Genomic DNA, 21065 nt, shown 5'->3' on the forward strand with positions numbered 1-21065 from the left:
ATAAGTTCTTCCAGAAGGGAAGGCAATGTGATTCTAGTGATCATCATGGTGAAGCACAGTGGTTCTCCTTCTTCACTGCTGAAAAGGAAGTGGAGAACTCCCAGTGGTGTGAAGGCACTGTGAGGCTGACAGATTGAGGAGCTGTATACCAGGCTACAACTTGAAATCAAGATGAAAGGAAATACTGTAATGCATTTTATTGTAAGCCTTAAGTGTGTCTGAAAAGTTAGAAGGATGGAGTTGGCTGGGAGGAGGGATAGATTTGTCTATTGAACCAATCAAACCTTACCTTCATTGTAATTTTTTTGGCTTCTTCCAGCCATTGTTAAGGGAAAATCTGTATAAGTTTTAAGGCTTCTGGACAAATGGCCAACCAGTGGGAGTGTAAGAGAGAGAAATATGTTACTTCTGGAAATTGATCAATTTACAAGCATAACACATCTGTAGAGGTGGGCCTCTTACTCCAGACTGGGTTTCAGTAGCAAAAACAGAAGTCACATTTTTATCAATTGAGCATTGTATTGCATTCCATGTGTGCTGTTGTTACAAAAACATTCTTAAAAGTGATGAATTTTACTTTCTGTGCATCCTTCCTCCCTGCAGAAATGCCACCCAAAAGATATATTTAGGCACTTGAATGTCTATTTTGAAAGTCTCTAAACTCATACTGTGCTTTACCTTGTATTGTTCTTCTACTCCATCTCTGTAGCTCCAGTTAATTAATGTCGAAAGAATTTTTATAACTGAGTACATTCTTGTACTTGAGAGAGATAACAGACTGGGTCTTGCCTACCTTCTGTCATTAATATCATAGTTATTGAGTTAAGAGACAACCTGTTTTCAAAGTGATTTAAAAAAAAATCCCAGCCAAACACTGTGGCACTCTGCTTGACAAAGAAGCAGTTGAAGTTCGTGACCTGGAAAGTAATTGCCTCCTATTGGATTTGTTACTAGTGCACTGCCTACATTTGTAATTCTTTAACTGCTTTTTTTGCACATCAGTTAGGAAAAGCAAAACACATTGTTCTGTACTTATTTTTACATTTTATTCAGCAATAAGACCAATGTTTTTCATACTTAAGTATGTATGAAAAAATTGTTACCAATTTATTTTTAAAAGCTGAATACACATAGCATTGGATCAAGGCACATACAAGACTGGCCAAAGGGCGTACAATGCACTTTGGTTTTCATTTGCAAAAATAAATGATTATGGCAACAAAAAAGAGTGGTGTGGGTTTAAAACATTAAATACTTCACAATTCAATAGGAATTGTGATCTTACAAATTTATTATTGTTTGTGGAAATTTGTGACAGTAATGGGCAGTATTCCTGACTGTAGTGGAAGTATATTTAGGTTTGGAAGGATTAGGATTGGAAGGATTTGTATTTTATTGGTAAATGTCGTTAAATGTTGATTTGGCCGTACACAAACGGATGAAAAATATTGCCATTGATGATCATCAAAATTTACAGACAGGCAAAGTAAGAAAAATGCTGCTTGAGAACTTAATAGAATTTGATTTAAGGATATTGTACTCTGTATATTTAAATGTTTAAATCTGAATGTCTAAAGTCATTAAATAATTGTCTGACCCCTCGGCGCCCCCATTGTTTGACACACACCCTAAAATTTCCTGGAACCATGAAAATTTAAATGAATAAAAATCATAAAAATGCTTCGAATCCATAATTTTGCACAACTGTGAAAATTTAAATAGATATAAATTGAAAAAATGTTAAAAAATAAACTGATATTTTCTGTTGAAATTATAAAAAAAATCAAATTCTGCCAAGTCCTAAGTATATTTAATACACTTGTAGTCTGTGTTTTTTTATATGCTTTAGAAGTAAGAACTTTATTTCCATATTTAGCAATTGTACAATTAACCATTTACCATCATGTCTCAAAACTGGTTGAAGCCTTATTTTAGTCTTGTTCATAATGATATGTTTTCTAATGTGTGGAACTATTAGCATATTTTCTGTTCAGGTGCAGGTACTAAAATTTCCCCCCAAATGCCTATAATCAGCTATCATCATGTTCTCCATAATATATAGACTTCCAGATTTTTGAGAAATAGAAATTAAATGTGCCCTTTGGTTTGTGGTGGTAGTGTATTCTTGAAGCCTTGTGAGGAGTTTCATTAACTGCCAAGTCTCAAACTTTCGCTTTCATGTCAACAGCTTCAGTTTCATGCAGATGACAAATTGGCTTATAAAAATTCATTTCACTGTTGTTAAAATGGATATATCCAGACAGCTGATATTGCCCATTACCACGCACATTTTTGTTTATTGAGTATTGTCGTGGTTTACAGAGTTAATAGACCCAACATTATAGTTCTAAGAATTTTTGCAACCGCTTTTTCATCTCCTCTGTCTGCCAGGTTTAATATTTTATTAATACCAAAGTGAAAAATGGCCTGTGCTTATACTTACAAGGATCTTAAATGAATGCAAAGTCCTGATTGTTCAACACAGCAAGAAAATTCACTTTCACAGTCAACAAGTCATCTTACTCAGTAGAACACAAAAGTTAAATGGGCTGTAACTTCAATATTAGCAAGGAAAATACAGTACAAATTACTAAAAAGTACTAAAATAGAGAATTGTGGTCAGGTATCCCCACTGCATTAATTGCAGGAGTAACCTGAAATTGGAAACTTTTAATAAAAAGTTCTTAAATATAAATTATATGGCAAATGTACAGTACATTGCTTTTTCAGTCTTTTAATCCAGTGTTTTGCAGTAGAACATCAACCTTTATAGTCACTCTTTCCTGTCCATTATTTCCTTCAGTATCATGAATGTGAATGATCTGAATCTGGTATACCACTGTCTCTGTAGCTTCTGTTACTGCTGCTTTCACTGTGGTTGTTTTTATACAGATTGATTCCATTAGGTGGGAATATGGTATGTATTACAAACTCTTCCTTGGACACTTGGTCATTATTTATTGGTATCATCTGAAAAGAAGTCTCCCTGATTTCTAGGATGGAGTTGTCCTTCTTAGTTCCAGCTTCAGCATAATCATCTTTTCTCCTCCGTCCTTTGCTGTATGCACAGTTCCTTGAAAACAAGGATCCATTTCTGTGGACATACCAGCACACTAACGCAAGCAGTGCTATAGCTACTAGTGCCACCACACCACCTATGATGGCAGCCAAAGGTAAATTAGAATTTTTGTAAGGTTCTTTCTCTTGCTCTCGGTTTAGGGTTGTTGTAGGATTGTACGTTTTAAGAGGCGCTGTTTCAGTCTCTATACAAACAGGGGTTTCATCAGACAGATAGATGTTGCTGGTTTCCATGGGAACCATACATACACGGTATGGTGACTCTGGCTCAAGGGCTGTAAGTAGGTAGTCACTCCTATCTCCTGTAACTATTGTTTCAGTTATAGATCCAAAGGCAGGGCTGTGACCCATTTTTAGCCAGCTCAGTCTTAAAGCAGTCATTGGTAGTGCAACTTTCCAAGAAATATGAATGCTCTCGGTGCTTACAGATTTCACAATGATTGTAATGATTTTCCGTACTGGACTTGCTGTGGTTCTATAGTTTCTGTTCAGATGGGGAGTCTTTATGTCTGACTGTTTGGTCACAGAAACTGGCCAGTGCCCTTGGGCAGGGTATAAGGTGTTTGGTATTGCAGTAGTAATTTGGATGGTGCTTACAGTATTATCATCCTTACAATCAAATAGCTCTGTGCTGAGGTCCTTGATAGCCATTCCACGCACTTTCTCTGGTGCTTGACACATTAGTCCACGTACGTTAACTTTTAAAGGCAATGATTGAAGCCAGTCACGGACCCATTTCATTTTGCATCCACAGTACCATGGATTGTTACGAAGAAACAATTGAGTTATGTTGTCCAGGTCATCAAAGATACTCTGAGGTAAATTGCTTAGATTGTTATTGGACATATCTAGTCGATACAACTGCCTTAGGTCAGAGAAAGCATTAGGTGGTACACGATTTATATGATTTTCTTGAAGATAAAGCTTTCTTAGGTTTGTGCCTGGCAAATTTATGGGAGCAGCTGTAAGGGAATTGCGGATCAATGACAGTTCTGTTAGATTGACTAGATTTATGAAGACTTTGTCTCCTAATCCGTGATTGTTTAAAAGATTTCCATCTAAAACGAGACGTTTTAGATTTGTAAGATCTTGAAGGGACACCTCTGAAATTGTGGAAATACGATTATCATCCAAGCGTAGCTCTTCTATCGTTTTAGGCAAACCCCAGGGAATGGTGCTAAGGTGATTTCGAGAGAGAAAAAGTAGTCTGAGATAGATGTTGTCCCGGAAAGCTCCATCTTCAATACTAACAGCAGAAACTGAATTATCATCCAAATGCAATTCTTCCAGATAAGGAATTTGTGAAAGTGAATCATAAGTAATGGTCCTTATATTATTTTCCTGCAAATGCAGTTCTTTAACATACTTAGGGAGATTGGTAGGGAATTCATCTAAACTGTTGTGATACAAATATATTCTCTCTACCCTAAGCAAGTTTTTCAGGTCTGAAGGAATCCCAGCATTATTTATTTGATTGTTCTGAAGGTAGAGGGTGGTAGCATCCTGTGGAATTCCTGTAGGAATTGATGTCAATTCACGATCATTACAATAAATGAAACCTGCATCACAGCGACACACCGATGGGCATGATTTGGCACTGACAGAATGAGGTGCCATTTTAAGCAACAGCCCTATCTTAGTCCAAATTAGGAAGATATTCCAAGTTACACTGATCATGGTCAGGAACAATGAGATTTGTACACAGTCTAGTTTTCTGGTCTTCAACAACCTGGAAAAAAGAACAATATTATCCAGATTACTAGTCAAGGAACTGCAATGAAAAAACCACTTTCAAATTACAGAAGACAACTGAAATGTGTGTTGTATTGTGAACTTTGAGTTTTAGCTGAACTGAAGAACAGTTTACTTTCATTTCTTACACTAATTGTGTTTAGTTTGGTTTATAGGTTTAGTATTATACAGTAACTGGAATATAACCCAACTATGTTTGACTTGTACATTACCTTCTAACAAATACTACACATTCTATGTGTAAAGAAAAGAGGTAGTTTCTTCTCAGATAACTTCATTCCCATCTAAGTATTTATTCATCTTGGAAGCTCACTTCAAGACAAAATCTTGTCTAAATTTTACATTCAGTTCCTTGATGTAGCTTAGATCTACTTACTGCGGGGTCCACACTACGCTATGTCGATGGGAGACACTCTCCCGTTGACTCCCCTTATTCTTCTCATTCCGGTGGAGTACCAGAGTCGACAGGAGAGTGATCTGTGGTCAATTTGGCGGGTCTTCACTAAATTGGACCCCAGTAGATAGATCTCCACAGTGTCAATCCACTGGTAAGTGGAAACAAGCCCTTAGAGAATAACAAAACCCTTCCTAAATACCAGTTCCAAAAGTTCTGAAGAGTCCTAAATTACCTTTTAAATAATTAGTGTGTGAACAAAAGAGCAGCGACCAAATACAGCCTCCTCAGTCTTTGATCTGCCTCATGTTGTAATCAATCATGTTATTGCCCTTGATATGTTAAAAAAAAAAAAAAAAGTAATGTTCAAAAGTGTGAGACCCAAGGAGCTGGTATGTAGCTTGGGAGTGGTTTACATAACCGCTAGGACTACACTTTTCCAGATGATTGGATGGAATATTTCATTACATGCTTAATTTAGTGTTTAAATATTTGTCATTCTCAAAAGTCTCCTAACTAAGCAGCATGCTAATAAGTGACTATTTGACAGGTTTACCGACATTTTCACATTTTATTAATTCAGAGTGTGCAATGTAGACGCTATACATGAACTATTGGGATTAGAACTAGATTCTGGTAATATTTGTTTGTACATTCTACTCAAGCAATTAATATTTTTATAAATTCTAGGACAACATAATTCAGTTATCATTGTAATTAGGATGCTGAAAATTTCTAACATCACCTATGCATTATATGATGTCATGATCTCCTCTCTTGCAGATTTATTTATTAATGGCATTTTATTCTCTCAAACTAAAGAAACCCCCACATTATTATTGATCTTACCTTATTTAAAAGGATGAGTAAACTTTCTGCTTGCAGAAATCCAATAAACATAAATTTTTTACTGAGGAGAATGACTTCTGGAGTCTTATGGTTTATTCCATGCAGCTGGTCTTCCTTGACTGTGTTTACTCAAGTGATTGTTGTTGGTAGTAAATGCTTTATGACTAGTTCCACCGTATTCAGTGAACATTCCAACAAAGGTTTATCATGGTACATAAGCACACCAGGTTGTGGAGAAGAAAAGCTTCAACTTCCTGTCACGATGCAGGAATGAGACTTCTATTTTGTTCTTCAAACAAAGTCTGTGCATGAAGAGTCTCTTTTGTTTTGTGTAAGCCCTTATCAGAAATTGATTTCCTTGTATTTCTTACAAACTCTTCTGTATAGCATAGTAGTCAAAGCTAGTAACTTCAGCTCCACATGATGGAAATCATTCATTATGCTGCAACTTGAATGATGATAGCCTCTTCAGAAGGTCCAAGGAAAAAAAAAAAAGGAGGTTCTGTCCCAAATTATCCAAGTATAAACTTTGTACAGTAGCTACATTCTGATAAATCCATACCTGCTGTGAAAGAACTGCTTCCAACTTCCACTTCTGAACACTTGCTCAAAATTTCCAATGCAGAAAATATTTCCTCGTGCTCTATAACCATATGAGTTATTTTACGATAGATTGTTTTTCTTTAATTCATTTAATATTCTTCTGAAGAAACAGGAACATGCTAATTCCTTCTTAAAAAAAACACTCCTCTTATAAAGTGTCCTTTAAGCTGTTAATTTCCTGTGAAAGTAAACAGATTTTAAATGAATAACAACAAGGGACACTTGCATACAAATAAATGCTGAACTGTTTTCTTTATACAATTTGAGCTACATTTATTATTTACATAACCAATATATCTTGTTACCTTAGCATGTTGGTAATTCAGCAAAATGGGTGGAATAGCTAACAGACATTCTGCTGTCTCATTTCACATTTATTGGGGTTTTTCTTTAGCTATTTTGTTATATTAGTCTCAGCATGATAGTAATTGAAATCAGCTTTAATCAACAGACTGTAGAGAAATCGTGACATGTATTCCATTTGATTACAAATAGAAGTCCAGTCTCATTGAACACTTTGCATACTACTGCTGTCTTGGTTTTCATTCTTCCTAAACTGAGGGAACAGGTTAATCCTCTTCTTGGTTTTAAATATAAAATGTGAGAAATACGGTTGAGTAGTTACTGTATGACAGGTGGAAAGGCTGGGTCTATAAGTACTGTTAAAATTTTACCTCAATAACGGATACAGTATTTTCAAATTGTGTGAATGCTTAGACTTCTGCATTATTTCATCCTACAAGGATGGAGAGATGTTCATGGTTGTGGTGTGAGTTATGTATAATATATATTAAAATATGCAATACTGTTAAAACTTTAAGCTATTTTATTACATTTGAAGTATCTTGCCATGAGGTAATTATTTAGCATCAGTGCTATGCTGTAATAATACAATTACGATGCTACTTTACTGCAGTTTCAAACATGCTGGGTGCTAGGGTGTAAGGAATTTTATATCTAAAGAAACAATGTTTGGTCTGGCTGTTCAGATTTCATGATGGAAGCATAATATCAGATTGTTTTAGACTGTATTTTTCTGCTGGAATCTTATCTCTACTGTGAAGGGTCAAGGGTCATCTGGTCAGATGCTTAAGAGTACATGGACTGTAAGTCCATGTAGAGAGAGTTAGTCTGAAATGGAAATACTTCACCCTGAAATTTAAGAAATAATAATGCTGTAACTGCAGTTTGCTTCTCCACTTAGTAATCACATAGATTCCAAAAAGCTGAGCATCTGCTTCAAAATTAAAATGTATGTAGAATAATGGCTGTTCAGGTCCCCATTTTAAGAAGCTGAGGGAAAGTAGAGCTGCTTCTAGTCTACCATAAAATATTAGATCCAATCAGAGACTTGGTTAATTATTGTAGGTATTAACATTTTTTTTAAAGGGCAGATATATTCATTTTGACTTTTGAATCTTGAAAGTGGAATGGTACGCGCCTGATTCTATTCTGTTACACCTATGTAAATCAAGAGCGTCTCCACTGTAGACCTTGGTGGTAAACCATTGTAAATATGTATTCATTTATTTTCTGAAATCTAACTATGGACACTATCCTGAAGCATTCGCGTAGGAGTAATGCAAATGTCCACTGAGGAGTAGAGTTATGTTCATAATTGTGGTTTTAATTCTCAGTGTTTTGTTTCCCTCCTTGTTTCAGCAGTAATGAAAATATTGACTTAAACTGACAAATGTGGCTGTTGTTTGCAGTGTTGTTGTAACTGTGTTGGTCCCAGGATATTAGAGAGATAAAGTGGGTGAGGTAATATCTTTTATTGGACCAACTTCTTCTGAAGAGCTCTGTCTCTTTCACCGACAGAAGTTGGTCCAATAAAATATATTAGATCACCTTGGGTCTCTAAATGTGCCTCACCCACCTTGTCTCTCTAAATGTGCCTCACCCACCTTGTCTCTCTAAATGTGGCTATTGTTAGAATAACAGTTAGAAATGTTTTTATTTTTTAACTTAATGCAATACGTTAAATAAAATATTAATAGGTGGGTACATTTTGGAAAAATAAAATATAGAATTGCTTATGTTTCTTATGGCATTACTAACTTGTATTGCATGTTGTTCTGTAAACTGGAAAATAAATATGAAAAATCCCAAAGAATCTTTCCGCTCAAATGATGCCTGTAAATGTTTTGTTTTATATAGCTTCTGTGGCTTGTATTCCTAAATTTGTAATATAGTTAATTGTCTAATCGATATAAAAATGAAATCCCCCTGGCTCTCACATGATATGGTAAGGAAAAGTAGTTTTAAAAAAGGGTGGCATATACTGGAAGGCGGGAGGGGCGGGCAGAGAAAGGAATAAAAGCTTGTTTTAAAGTGCTTTTGAAGTCTGTACTAATTGAAACTCTTAATAAAAGATAGCAGATAATTGCTTTTAATTAGAACTTTTAATGGTAAATATAGTGCTAAGGTAAAATTTAAACTGTAAAAATGTGTATCAATTAGTTTCTAAACATTTACTCCTGAGAAAGAGAGGGGAAAAAAGTTCCAAATTGTGTGGAGAAAGACGATAAATGTATTTGTTTTACCTTTTCAAATTCTAAACTGTTTCCTCTTTGCTCCATTTGACATGCAAACGCTCGTTTATTGCCTCTATTGTACTACTGGCAATGTAGGATTAAACTGAAAACCCTAAAGCTCATTAAGTTCCTGGAATTCTTTATCCCTTCTCTGGAAATTACATCGAAACAAAAGAGAGGGAAAAATACAGGTCTCTTTGGAGAAAAAGACACTGTTTCAAATATGTGGATTAAGTTTATACCCCCCTCCTCCCTTTACTTAAACTGAGAACAGTTTTCTTCAGGATTTGATTGTGTTTGATATCTTGCATTTCCCTTTTACATCTGAAGCTATAGCTGAAAACAGTGTTTTTGCATATCAAAGGCTGCAGTGATCTGTCTACATAGAAGAGGGGAATCCTGCTGCCATGCTCAGACTTCTCTCTTCTTGAGCTGTCTCCACATATTCCCTGACATCAAGTCATTGTAGCCTGGCCTGCAGGATTAAAAGAAAAATGACCCCCACTGGTACAGACACTGTGGCCAGGTTTCCACAACATCAAATTGGGAGGTTTCATGGGCCCATGGTTTTGAAAGAAGCTATTAATTTTGGGGGGTTGGGAGGGGGAACCCTTAAGAGAAAAGAGGGAAAGTTTAAAATATAAGCTTTATAAATATTTTTTTTCTTAATGCATAAATCATTCTCTGGTAACAAAAGTAATCTATCTGAACAATTATGAATAGAAGTTTTAAGTACACTTAGTACTAAACTGATTTTTTTCATGGCCCTTGCTAAGATAGCAAACTTTCTCTTTTATTGAGACACTATTATCTGTGCATATGTAATACAGCTATTGATAACGTATGAGAAGCCTTCCATACCTTCCGTGTACTTATTCCAACAATGAAGCTTCACTGGGGCAAACAAATTGCTCAGAGATCTCATTTTAAAATATTCAAAGTAACTTGAATTATATAAAGAAAATGTCTTGTGTCACGACACTTTTATCTATGAAAGGGAAACATCAAACTTGAAGTCTGTATTATAAATAGGTGCACTTTTTTCTGTAGTCAGGCAAAAAGAATAAAGGTGTATTAAAATGATGCTGGAACATTGTCAAATGCTAACTTTTAAAAAAAACCACAAAACTTTCTTCCAAACTTTGCTAAAAGTTGCATAAAATCTAGAATTGTTTTATTTCCTGTTAAGCTTGACTTCAATTTAGGCTGCCAAATGCTCCCCCACCCCCATTTTTTAATTTTATTTTAACCCTGTACCATGAAAGCCTATGATTTATTTTCCCTCTAATATCTAAAACAATAGTTTGATAATTTGATAAGCAGTATTTTTAGGCTATAAATGTAACCAGGATGACAAGACATATAGAATTAACTCAGCTTTTGAGTACAAATTTGATAGTTCAAAACATTTAAATTTCACAGTATCATTTCATTTACTTTATATTGCACTATTCTAAATAAATGTAATTTGAAATGGATGGGTAGCAAAAGAAAAAAATGTGTTTAATGTAACTTGTTTTTTATTTGTAAAAGTAATTGAGTTGTCCATTGTATATGTGTCCAATTTAGAAACTTGGGTTAAATAACTAGTTTACAAAGGCCTTACTTGCTCTTAAAAAAGCTTGAAAAAGTTTTTTAAAAGTGCACATAATACTCAACTGTATATAAAACAAAGTGTAGGCATTGTTTTCTTGAATGTTCTACTCAGACTTAGTTAATAGCGACAGCAAAATGCTTTCTAAGCACCCTGTCTAGTAATTGAAATTTCCAGGATCATCATATTTCAGGAAGGTGCCCCATTCTTTTGTTTAATGCTAGGCAAGCAGAAGGACCTCTAACTATTCTCATGAGGGCCAAAGAATTTAAGGTTTTGCTGAAATGCAAGTGTGATTTTAGTTTGAGTTCTGTCTTTTCCCGTTGAATAAGGTTTTTCTTTGGCTTATGGAAAATCAATTTTAAATGCTCAAAAGTATTTATTCTCCCCCCCCCCCCCCCCCGCACCTTCCCCAAGGCTGATAGTGAATGAACCTGAGACTGCTTCATGTACTTCTATTTGTAAAACTAAATCAGGTTTCTTTAAAACAAAAATTAAATTTCATGGAGAGTATATTAGCTTTAACTTGACTGGAAATGGATAATGATTATAAGGATTACTTTCTGCCTCTTCTGCATGGCATAAAATAGTAGCAAAATCAGTATTCATTGGAGTGGATGAAAAGTGGCATAAGACATATTTGTTTTCAGTTAATATTTTCTGATTTTTTTTTGTGGCTAGTATTTTTGCTACTACTGACTTAAATCAGAAATGCAAATTTGCTGCTGTTAGCTTGAAAAGTGCCGAGTTCAGTAGAAGTGTACTTATTTGAAATAAAATTATCTGCTTTACTTCTACAGCTTTGATTTGGTAAATTTGAAAACAGAAATAAAATAGCACTCAGGAGGGGTGGGAGTTGTACTCTCTGGGCTTAACCTAATATGCCTTCTAGGTTTTCTTTTCAAAGTTGCTGCTAAGGTAACTTGTCCACATCTGAAGTGAAAGAAGAGAGAACAAATGCTGTCATTGTCTCCCAGTAAAACCATTTTTCCCCTTGTTAAATTTAAGTGGAATACTATCTGGAAGGGTTTTAACAAATGCCTGGCACTGAAGTTGAGGGATAACAAGAGGCTATGTATATACTAAATACTGTTTAGCTGATAGATAAGCGTCAATGTTTTGTTTCTTTCTCACTTAGGAATAGTTGTTGATCATCTTAGTTATTTGGTTTAGTAGCTATTGACTGATTAAAGTGCTCTCCAATATATAAAATGAACTTGGTGAAAATGTTCAAGTAATTATGTGATCAGATTTATCAGCCCTTAATGAAGGGGGCATGGTTTGTGATACATAATGTCTTCTTTACTAAAAGCGTAATTCAGGATACCAGTCTACTGTGATCATTTCAGCTACTTATCAAAATAAGTGTACATGCTTGCTGTATTAATGTTGCTCAGGCAGTCTTGAAAATGATATCTGCAGTCTTCTGTTGTGAAGGAGTTATTGAGTAAAAACTTCAGAAATATTAGCTATGAACATAAATGTGTCCCGCTAGAAAGTGACACATCTACCAGTGAAGGCATTAAAAATTGTTGTAATGAAAATGTGTGCAAACTGTAATACAACAATAATTTAGTTGGGTAGACATCACTGCCTTAAATCATCAGTTTCAACTAAAACAGTTCATTGCAAAGATATTATAAAAAATAAATGAATCAGGGAGACATCTTTATTTGTTCTTGCTGTAAAAAGAACACATTGTTTTTCTGAAGATTAAGGCTTGCTGTGAGTTTACTACAGAGTTTTTGCCCACTGGGGGGTGGTACACACTACAAAAAGTCTGCTTTTAAGAGCCACAAGTCAGATGTTTTTTGCTGCTGTCCAGTTTTCTCTGCTTTAATTACAACAAAGCCTCCTGTTGAGAAAAACAGTGGAGGCCTCCAAGGGAAAAAAAAAATCAGTCTTTGAAAGATTTTACTGAACTTTACTTCCCATGTTGATTTAATTAACCGTGGTGTTTTATCTGGTCATTCTCAGAGAGAATGTTAGTAGAACTAAATAGTATGAATTTAAGAAAATTCAAGAGATCAATTTAATATTTTATAAATGGGGCCTGTGGCCAGGGGTGATCACAGTTCCTGGGGAAGGGTACATCACAGAATAGAGGGAAAATATGCCTGTTAGAAGTAGAATAAAATTTTGAGGAAAAACTGAAATTCTCATTAATGGAATTAACACAATTGCTATATAGAACCAACTATCTATATTTTCAGCTAATTGGCTTTTTATAAACCAGGACTGTATGGTAGCTAGAAACTTCTGAATCTGAAATAGTTTAAACAAAGGTGAGGGCTTTTAAACTAAAGCGTGGTGAAAGGTTTTTGGAAGAAATTAAATTAACCTTAAATTTTTCAGGTTGAGGGGAAAAAACAAATGAAAAAAATTCACCTACCAAGTGAGTCAGTTAGGACGTGACATATATTGACAAGAAAAATACATACGGATCTTTGTTTTTTAAAGCAGACAATTTTTTTCTCTTTACTTAAATTGATGTTTGCATTTTTCATCTTGCCACAAAGAAAGGTTCATTAATACTCCATATCCTGAGGCAGTAGATGGCGAGCCTAACTGGAATTTCTATCTGTTTGGGCAGTATAGTCTAGCAAAGAAAATGGGGCTAAAGATAATTAATAGCTTATTAAAGCCAGACAGCTGCAAAATTTTAACCCTTTTTTTTAAACATGATCTCATTTAACCACTGAGAATTTATGGTAGAAAAGGAATATCCACATTTGTTTTATTTCCAAGAGATAATTAGGGAACAGACCTTACATCTTGAAATCAGTGTGACAATTTCTTTGTAAGAGCAACTTGAATTGTGGAATGATTCTGCATTTTACTAGTATTGATGTATAGAAAGTGTTTAATAGTACATTGTGAACTGACCAGAATTAATGCCTTAAAAAAGGGAGAGAAGTGACTTTTATGTTCGAACCAAATTAGTAATCTATGACTAACAATACCCTTCATTAATTAGTTAATTATATGCATTCATTGTCACTGTAATACATTTGTAACACTCTAGCAACTTTGCCTTGATGTGTCAGAGATGTGCTCAATCAAATTATTTGCCGTCAGAGAGTAAAAGTCTAATTTAAATAAAATATCTAAAATACAAAGAGCATCCTCTTTCCACAGCTTGTTTGGTTTTTGCCAATGCTTTATTGACTTAAGTCTTAGAGTAATGCTAGCTGAATCAGAAAAATATATTTGGATGATAAAATCTCCTCCGGAGGTTAAAACAACTTGCTTCTATGTAATAGCATATATTATGCACTCTTGGAAAAATGGCAAGTAAAATTAATAACTTACTGAGTAACATGGGAAAACATAGAGCAAAGTTTATTAAAACTAGACATATCGGGTCCATAGAAAGGAGTATCAGGCAACTCTCATTTTTCCTTTCTTTTTGTTTTTAATGTGGTTTCTAAGAAAATCAGGGCCTGTTGCATTCTTTCTTAACATGCATGCAACCATTTTGTTCAACACATAGCCCCACTGGGGATTTTATGTGATGTATGCAACATTTTGTTTTTTAACTGAAAAAATACTTTTTCACATTGTGAATACATACAGTCATGGAGAAAAACTGTTTTAAAATGAATGGCTAAATTGCATACAGTGTAACACCAGAAGGATTTTTAAAAATTACTGAATATAGCAATCTGGTCCCTTTGCACTGCCCTAAAGCTTAGCTTTGTTAGTCTGTCTCACTAGATTTATTGAATTACTATGCAGGTCACATACTACATTTGTCTAAGCAATGAAATTTGGCATTATATTGGGGAAGGAATATATTTTTAAACCATATCCTCTCTATACGGAATTAAACAGTTAAAACTCAAATATCTTGTTTCAGAATTACAGATGTGGGATAGTAATGCAGGCTTTAGAATCTAGGTGTAGCTGTTTGTTTATCCTTCACAAAAAATTGTAAGTATACAGAGGCAGATCTAGCTGTGAGCAAGATATTTGTTCCTTATGTACTGAATACTCATGTGCTGAAGGATCATTGATTTCCTTTCACAGCTGTAAAAACGACTATTAAGGATATCATACCACACATGCAGTACTGGCCAGGCTTGGAAAATATTTTTTTTTATTTTAGGTCTCTATAGTGTATTTTCTAGTATTTTGTTAGAGCGAAATAGTAGAGTCTTCAGCTTAGCAATGTTTGCAAAGATTGATGCTAGTATGCCGATTGAAACTTGATTGCTAAATATGAACCATGTTTTAAATAAACTTCTTATATTGGTACAGCACTGTTGAAGTGCATCATAACTTTGCATTTATCATCTTCATACTGATCTCTAATAGTAAAATTTTGCCTTGTTGCACGTGAAAAATTCCCAGTGGGGAAGTAAAATATAAAACTTTTGAGGAAATTAGGAGAAATCAATGAAAACGCTTACCTGCACGGTGAGAAAAAGAATTCCTATTTACAATGCAGCAGCAGCCGTTATTCCACTTCGAATGGTTATGCGAAGTAATAAAAGCCCTTATTTCAGGTCCAGTAACAAAAAGCAATAACAGCTAATAGCAGCTATGGTATGAGGTTTACTGTGTCAGATCACTTCTCCTACGCTGCAAAGGAGTGAGAGAAGGAAAGCATTCCAGTTACGTGCACACAGCCCACCTCAAAGTCTGAAGTTAAAGCTTCACCTAACAGTGGTTGAATAAAGAGCTGATGTCATAAATGGGCAGGTCTTATCTTGGCTCTTGTTTAGTGAGTATCTGGATAAGCAGAGGCACAAGGAATGTGCATTACTAACGCTAGAGGGAGTAGAAGGCAACAACAGCACAGTCTGCCAAACCTGAAATCTTGGGCAGTACTATTAGGTTTGTAACCAACCTGATTAATAAATCTTAAAAGTGTTTAAGTTTAAGTTAAAAAGTTAAAAGTTTAAGTCAAGTGCCTTTTAAAATTATCATGCCTGCAGAATATGATTTATAACAGTACAGAAAGAGTGGGTGAATCTCTTATTTTGGTAGATATGCCTTTTCAGAAGAAAATGGGAAACAACTGTTCTTACTCAATGGAAACAAACGTTACATTTGTAAATGAGATGTAATTAGATAATGAAAGACAACTACATCTTTGAGTCTAAATGAGTAAAAATAAAATAAAATGTCAACATAATTTTTACATAGTCAAATTACATAAACGTCCGAGAAACTGTTCAGTATTCAAGATCTGTAGCTTTAAAGTAAAACGTTTATGAATAATTTTTATTTCCCTTTTATAATCTGTTTCATTTTGTGACTAAAAAAATTACTAAAAATATTACTGGGATCTCATTTGAGACATGACTTTTTTTTTGCTTTGTGGAGAATGTATTGTAGATTTGGACTTGTAAAGAATCAGGGAGAGCTTTGAAATAGTTAATTGCTCAAAAAAGGTTTTTGTATGTATTAACTAGTGTAAACAAATGCTATACTTCATGAAATAAGGTGAGGCTCTCAGGAGGAAAGTCATTCCTATGTAGAAACAAATTGGATTTTTGACTGTGCTGGTTTCATTCAAAAACTATGGGCATGAAGTAATTCATTTGATGAACAATAAACAACTGCAGGGACCTTTGGGAGGTCATGTTGACATAGGAATCATAAGAGATTATTCATCTCTAGCTTTGAATAATGTTTCCTTAAAGGCATTAGTATTGCAAAGTCCATATTACATTAGTAAAGGCGTAATTGTTTTTCTTCTTATCCTCTAAAACACCTATTTGAGATGCTTATTTTAGTTCTTAGGAAAGTCAGATGAGGACAAATAAGGCATTGTAAATATTCATATCTTTTTAATTCATGTATAAGTAACATCATTTAGAAAATAGATTTGCTTAATAATTTCTTCCTACATAGTTTCCTTTTACTAGTAGCTTATTAACTTGCACAAGTGCTATTTGATTTAGCATAGTTGACATTTTCCATTGTCTTTTTAAATTTCCCTCAAAATATTTGTTTCTTTGAGGTCAGTCAATTGCTGTCTCCCACAAGTATTTGATTATATTCTCTTCATTAGCTTCATTTAGTTTATCTTGTCTGTATGCTTGTTTGATAGAGCAGTTTGACCCTGGTATTCACCAGTAAGACTAGGTGATATCAAAGTAGAAGGCAAGCTCATGATAAGGGTTATGTTGACCTCAATTGTTCAATGATTGCACTTTTTGTGGCATCAGAGGATAGCAAGGCCAAGCTCCATTAAGTTTGCAAGGGATCTGGATTTCTTTAAGTCTAAGGCTTATGGAAACCACTAGAAACAAAAGAAATTATCAACTTGGTACTTTAATTGCTTAAATAAGGTCTAACCGTAGAACTGAACTTTCTAGTTGTTTATTATTTTCCTGAAAAAAAAAAAGTCCATTTACTTCATGCTAATTTTTTTTAATCTTCAAAATTCACCTTTTGTAAACATGAACTTCCCATTTAAATATATTTTTCATTACCAATATTTGCTGTATCTGATTTTGATGTGGTTGAAACATCAAAATGGTACACGTTCCATTTTTCTTTAAATATGGGGGTGAGGGGAAGTCCTAATAGGAATGTTCTCAAGCTATTTTAAGGGAAGAAGAATTTTCTCCTACATTTCCTGAATTCCAGTCCTTATTTGAATATATTTAAATTTTGCTTTATTAAATATACAATGGATTATAACTTTATGAATAAAAACTTGACAGAGAAAAGAGTTGAGATAATTACATATTTAAAAATATTTTTAGACATTCATCTAGACAGTTGACCAATTTTTCTCTAGGCAGATTTATTTGTTCAAAGTCAGCAAATTCCCCAACAAAATAACAAGTAAAAACTGTGTAATGCTAATTTTAACAGTTAATAAAATCTCTTCCTAGTGTGCTAAATGCATTGGGCTTTTCCCTTGGAAGAGCTACTTGTGGCCTCCTATGCTCATCAGTCATATTAAGGGTCATTGAACATATATATAACTTATATATATATATATATGTGTTAACATATACACCTCTACCTCGATATAACGCTGTCCTTGGGAGCCAAAAAATCTTACCGCGTTATAGGTGAAACCGTGTTATATTGAACTTGCTTTGATTCACTGGAGTGCGCAGCCTCGCCCCCACGAAGCACTGCTTTACCCCGTTATAGCCAAATTTGTGTTATATCGGGTGGCGTTATATCAAGGTAGCGGTGTATATATATGCAGGCATTGTATTGCAGCATGCCTCTGTTCAGTTGTCATGCAAAACAAGACTATTGAATATGGTAATTCAGGGTAGATTTTGAGTTCTGAGTATTCTAAAAGTGTTTCTTAAAACTCAGATTCCATTAAGATTAGGAAAGCATCTTTAAAACATGTTGTATTCCTAGAATCTCTGAAGTCTAGCTCAGTTTTATCAATCAACAGGTTACAGTGCATGTTACAGCACATCAATACTCTATTTTAATATGTACCTTTGGGATGTTCATAAAAGATATGGAGTGCCCATTTTATCTTTTTAGCCTGTGAAGTCTGGCCAACTCTTTAATGTATTAGTAGAAATTGGAGTAAATCTTCCTGAACAATTCCAACTTTTTTTAAAAAAATGCTATAATTAACTTATTTTTATTACTATCTTTTTATTGAGACTCTTTAAATTTGTTATTTAAGAACACTTCAAATACTTTACACAGCAAACTTGTAGCTTAACAACTTGACTGTTCATTTTTAAAATGCAAAAATTGAAGACCTTGATCTGGAACTCTATTAATGGTAGTGGAGCCACTCATCTGAGGAAAAGGCGTATGCGTTGCAAATATATGAAAATTTAGAAGTGTAATGAGTTATCATTTAGTTTCTTTCTAAGTTAATAGTCTAAGATAGTAGGGAAAATAGTCTCTTAGCCTATACTTAATGTATAGAAATCCTTGTGACAGGGAGATTAGAAATTAAACCTTCTGGCAAATCTATAGGGAAATTACTTTTTGGAAGATGTGTGGCAATACTGTTAAGGTCCAAAAGTCTAGGAGGCTTTTGAGGCTAACATGTCATAAATTCAGAATACTCTATTATACACTGTTCATAACACATTATGTCACACAAGTGCATAGTTCATAACATATATGCATGTATTACATACATGGTTCTCCTATCTGTCATCCATCTTGATCTTTCTGAATTACCACCAAGTAAGGTATACTATCAAGTCAAAGTGATAACTGTGTATTTTTAGCATCCTACTTGTACTGATGGTGATTGCAGTTCCAGAAACTGCCCTTGACTAAAGGCTGATTTCAGCATTTTTTATGTGATTTCCTACGCATTTTGCATTGGGAATGAAATAGTTATTCCAGAAGGACATGGTGGGCAAGGTAATATCTTGAATTGGACCAACTTCTGTTGGGGTGAGAGAGAAAGACAAGCTTTGAAGTCAGTCCAATAAAAGATATTACCTCACCCATCTTGTCTCTCAAATATGCTGGGACCGACACGACTACAAACTACACTGCATACAATTCCAGAAATAATTTTCCAGCAGGAGGAAACAGACACCCTGAAGACTGCAGGAGAAAACGGAATCATTTCATGTTTAGGAGCTTCCCACAAGTGGCACTCACTTGCTCAGTACTGCTCTCAGTGGCAGATTAGCTACTGGGACAACAGGGCCTGTGAACAGGGGCCCTGGCCAATAGGGGGCAGGGAAAGTCCCTGCACCCTAACAGAGCTCCTCGGTGGCAGTGCCGGGGGAGGGGGGGGACTGCAGGCGGAAGGGGTGGGGAGAGGCTCCCACTTGCTCTGGCCCAGGGCCCCACATACCCCTAATCCATCTTTTACTACTCTTTCAGAAACTCAGTGAACTGATGTGAAATGGGGTGTTAGTGGAGTTGAGCTTATTGAAAGATGTCCCTAATTAACAGATCAGCTTTAAAGGCAACTTGGAGCAATTTCCAGAGTAGCTTGCCCCAATTTAAAACCGGGAATACGCTAATTTGTAGTGACACGGAAGGAAAGAAAAGCAACAGTTTAAGCTGCAATTTACCAGAAGAATGTCACAATGGTAATGAATAATATACGTAGGTATTGCTTCAGAAACAAAATTGTTTTGCAGTTTATAAGCCTATAATATGTTAAGTGAATCTTACTTCAAATTATGTGAATTGTTTTAAAATATAGTTTGGAAATAATGAGTCCCTCAAAAGTAAGCAAATGGCTAAATTTTGCGTTCAGTTTCAGCATTGTATATATGGAGTAACCCCACTGAAGTCAGTGCAGCAGCTCTAGATTTCAGAATGTGGCCCATAGTGTAGAAGATAATCCACTATGGAGATGATAAAATATGAGTGAAGAAGACTCTTAACCATATGTGCATTTTCCTGACAGAGTAACTTATTGGATATAATTGTCTTGAGTTTAAATACTCCTTTATGTTTGTTTAAAAGCCCGAAGAATAACCACACAGCTGTCTTTTTATTTTCTCCCTCCTCCCCTCTCTGTCTTCTAGTTTCCTTAATAGCCCTGGAGAAAGGCCTCATCAATTCAGAGGTGCCCCTGATGTAATCCTGTCCCTCTCTTCTTGTTCCCTAAGGCCAGTCAGAAAATAAACAGTGGCTGCTTATCAGATGATACCCTATTGACAAAGAAACAAGCTCATTGACTGGCTAAATAAAAGCAAAAAACGTACAACTAAAATATAAATGGTAGGATTGATTTTTTTTTTTTTACATCAAACATACTAGGGTTGATAATGGCCTTTTTCATTGAGAATACAATGAATAAAACATGATAAAACAATGGAATGGTTTTCTTCAAATAGTAGTTGTTACAAAATAAATTAATAGTCCCATAATTGCCCCAGTCCTGAGCTTTGTATTAGAGACTTAATAAATCACTCATAAATATATCTTATGTTTATTTAATGTATAAATAACTTATCAGTGTCTTAGACAGCTTGTCCAATGTACAACGTGAACAAATTAAAATAAACACAATACAGTTAAGAGTCTGTTCCCTAAGTTAGGGCTTGTCTATGCTTACAGTAAATCAGAGTGCACTAGGGAACTTTTAGTGTGTGGTAGAAGGGCCCAGATGGACAGTTATTGTGAGGCACGCTACAGAAATGCAGCTTTACACCCCTGCTTGCCACCTACTGACTGTTCGTCTAGTCAAGCCCTCAGATAGCTTGGCTTCTCATTTTCTTGCTCCAGTGGTTTTGTGTTTGGAAGGGATATAAACTTGCATGCTTCAGGTTGTAAACCAATCTCTAATTAAAAGGGATTAGAGAGAAACTTCTCCTGGGGGCAGATA

At 34.9% G+C, this 21065-nt stretch overlaps 2 protein-coding genes across 11 annotated transcripts in view; one reads left to right on the plus strand and one right to left on the minus strand.

The window, feature by feature from the left end:
- MACROD2 (mono-ADP ribosylhydrolase 2) overlaps positions 1-21065 on the plus strand; it is a 1304535-nt gene that overhangs the window by 207424 nt on the left and 1076046 nt on the right. The window lies entirely within an intron of this gene.
- FLRT3 (fibronectin leucine rich transmembrane protein 3) lies at positions 1033-15486 on the minus strand. Of its 4 annotated transcripts, none has more exons than XM_039529894.1 (3): positions 15220-15486; positions 6636-6854; positions 1033-4807 (listed from the first exon to the last, which is right to left on the minus strand). In XM_039529894.1, the coding sequence occupies exon 3, from the start codon at positions 4753-4755 to the stop codon at positions 2806-2808; it is 1950 nt and encodes a 649-aa protein (XP_039385828.1). In that variant the 5' UTR covers positions 4756-4807; positions 6636-6854; positions 15220-15486; the 3' UTR covers positions 1033-2805. The 4 variants fall into 4 exon arrangements, with proteins under 4 accessions (XP_039385828.1, XP_039385826.1, XP_039385827.1 ...); XM_039529892.1 differs by having other exon boundaries at positions 6074-6854; XM_039529893.1 differs by lacking the exon at positions 15220-15486 and adding an exon at positions 10075-10106 and having other exon boundaries at positions 6074-6854.

The sequence above is a fragment of the Mauremys reevesii genome, linkage group 3, assembly GCF_016161935.1.
Source record: "Mauremys reevesii isolate NIE-2019 linkage group 3, ASM1616193v1, whole genome shotgun sequence".
NCBI lineage: Eukaryota > Metazoa > Chordata > Testudines > Geoemydidae > Mauremys > Mauremys reevesii.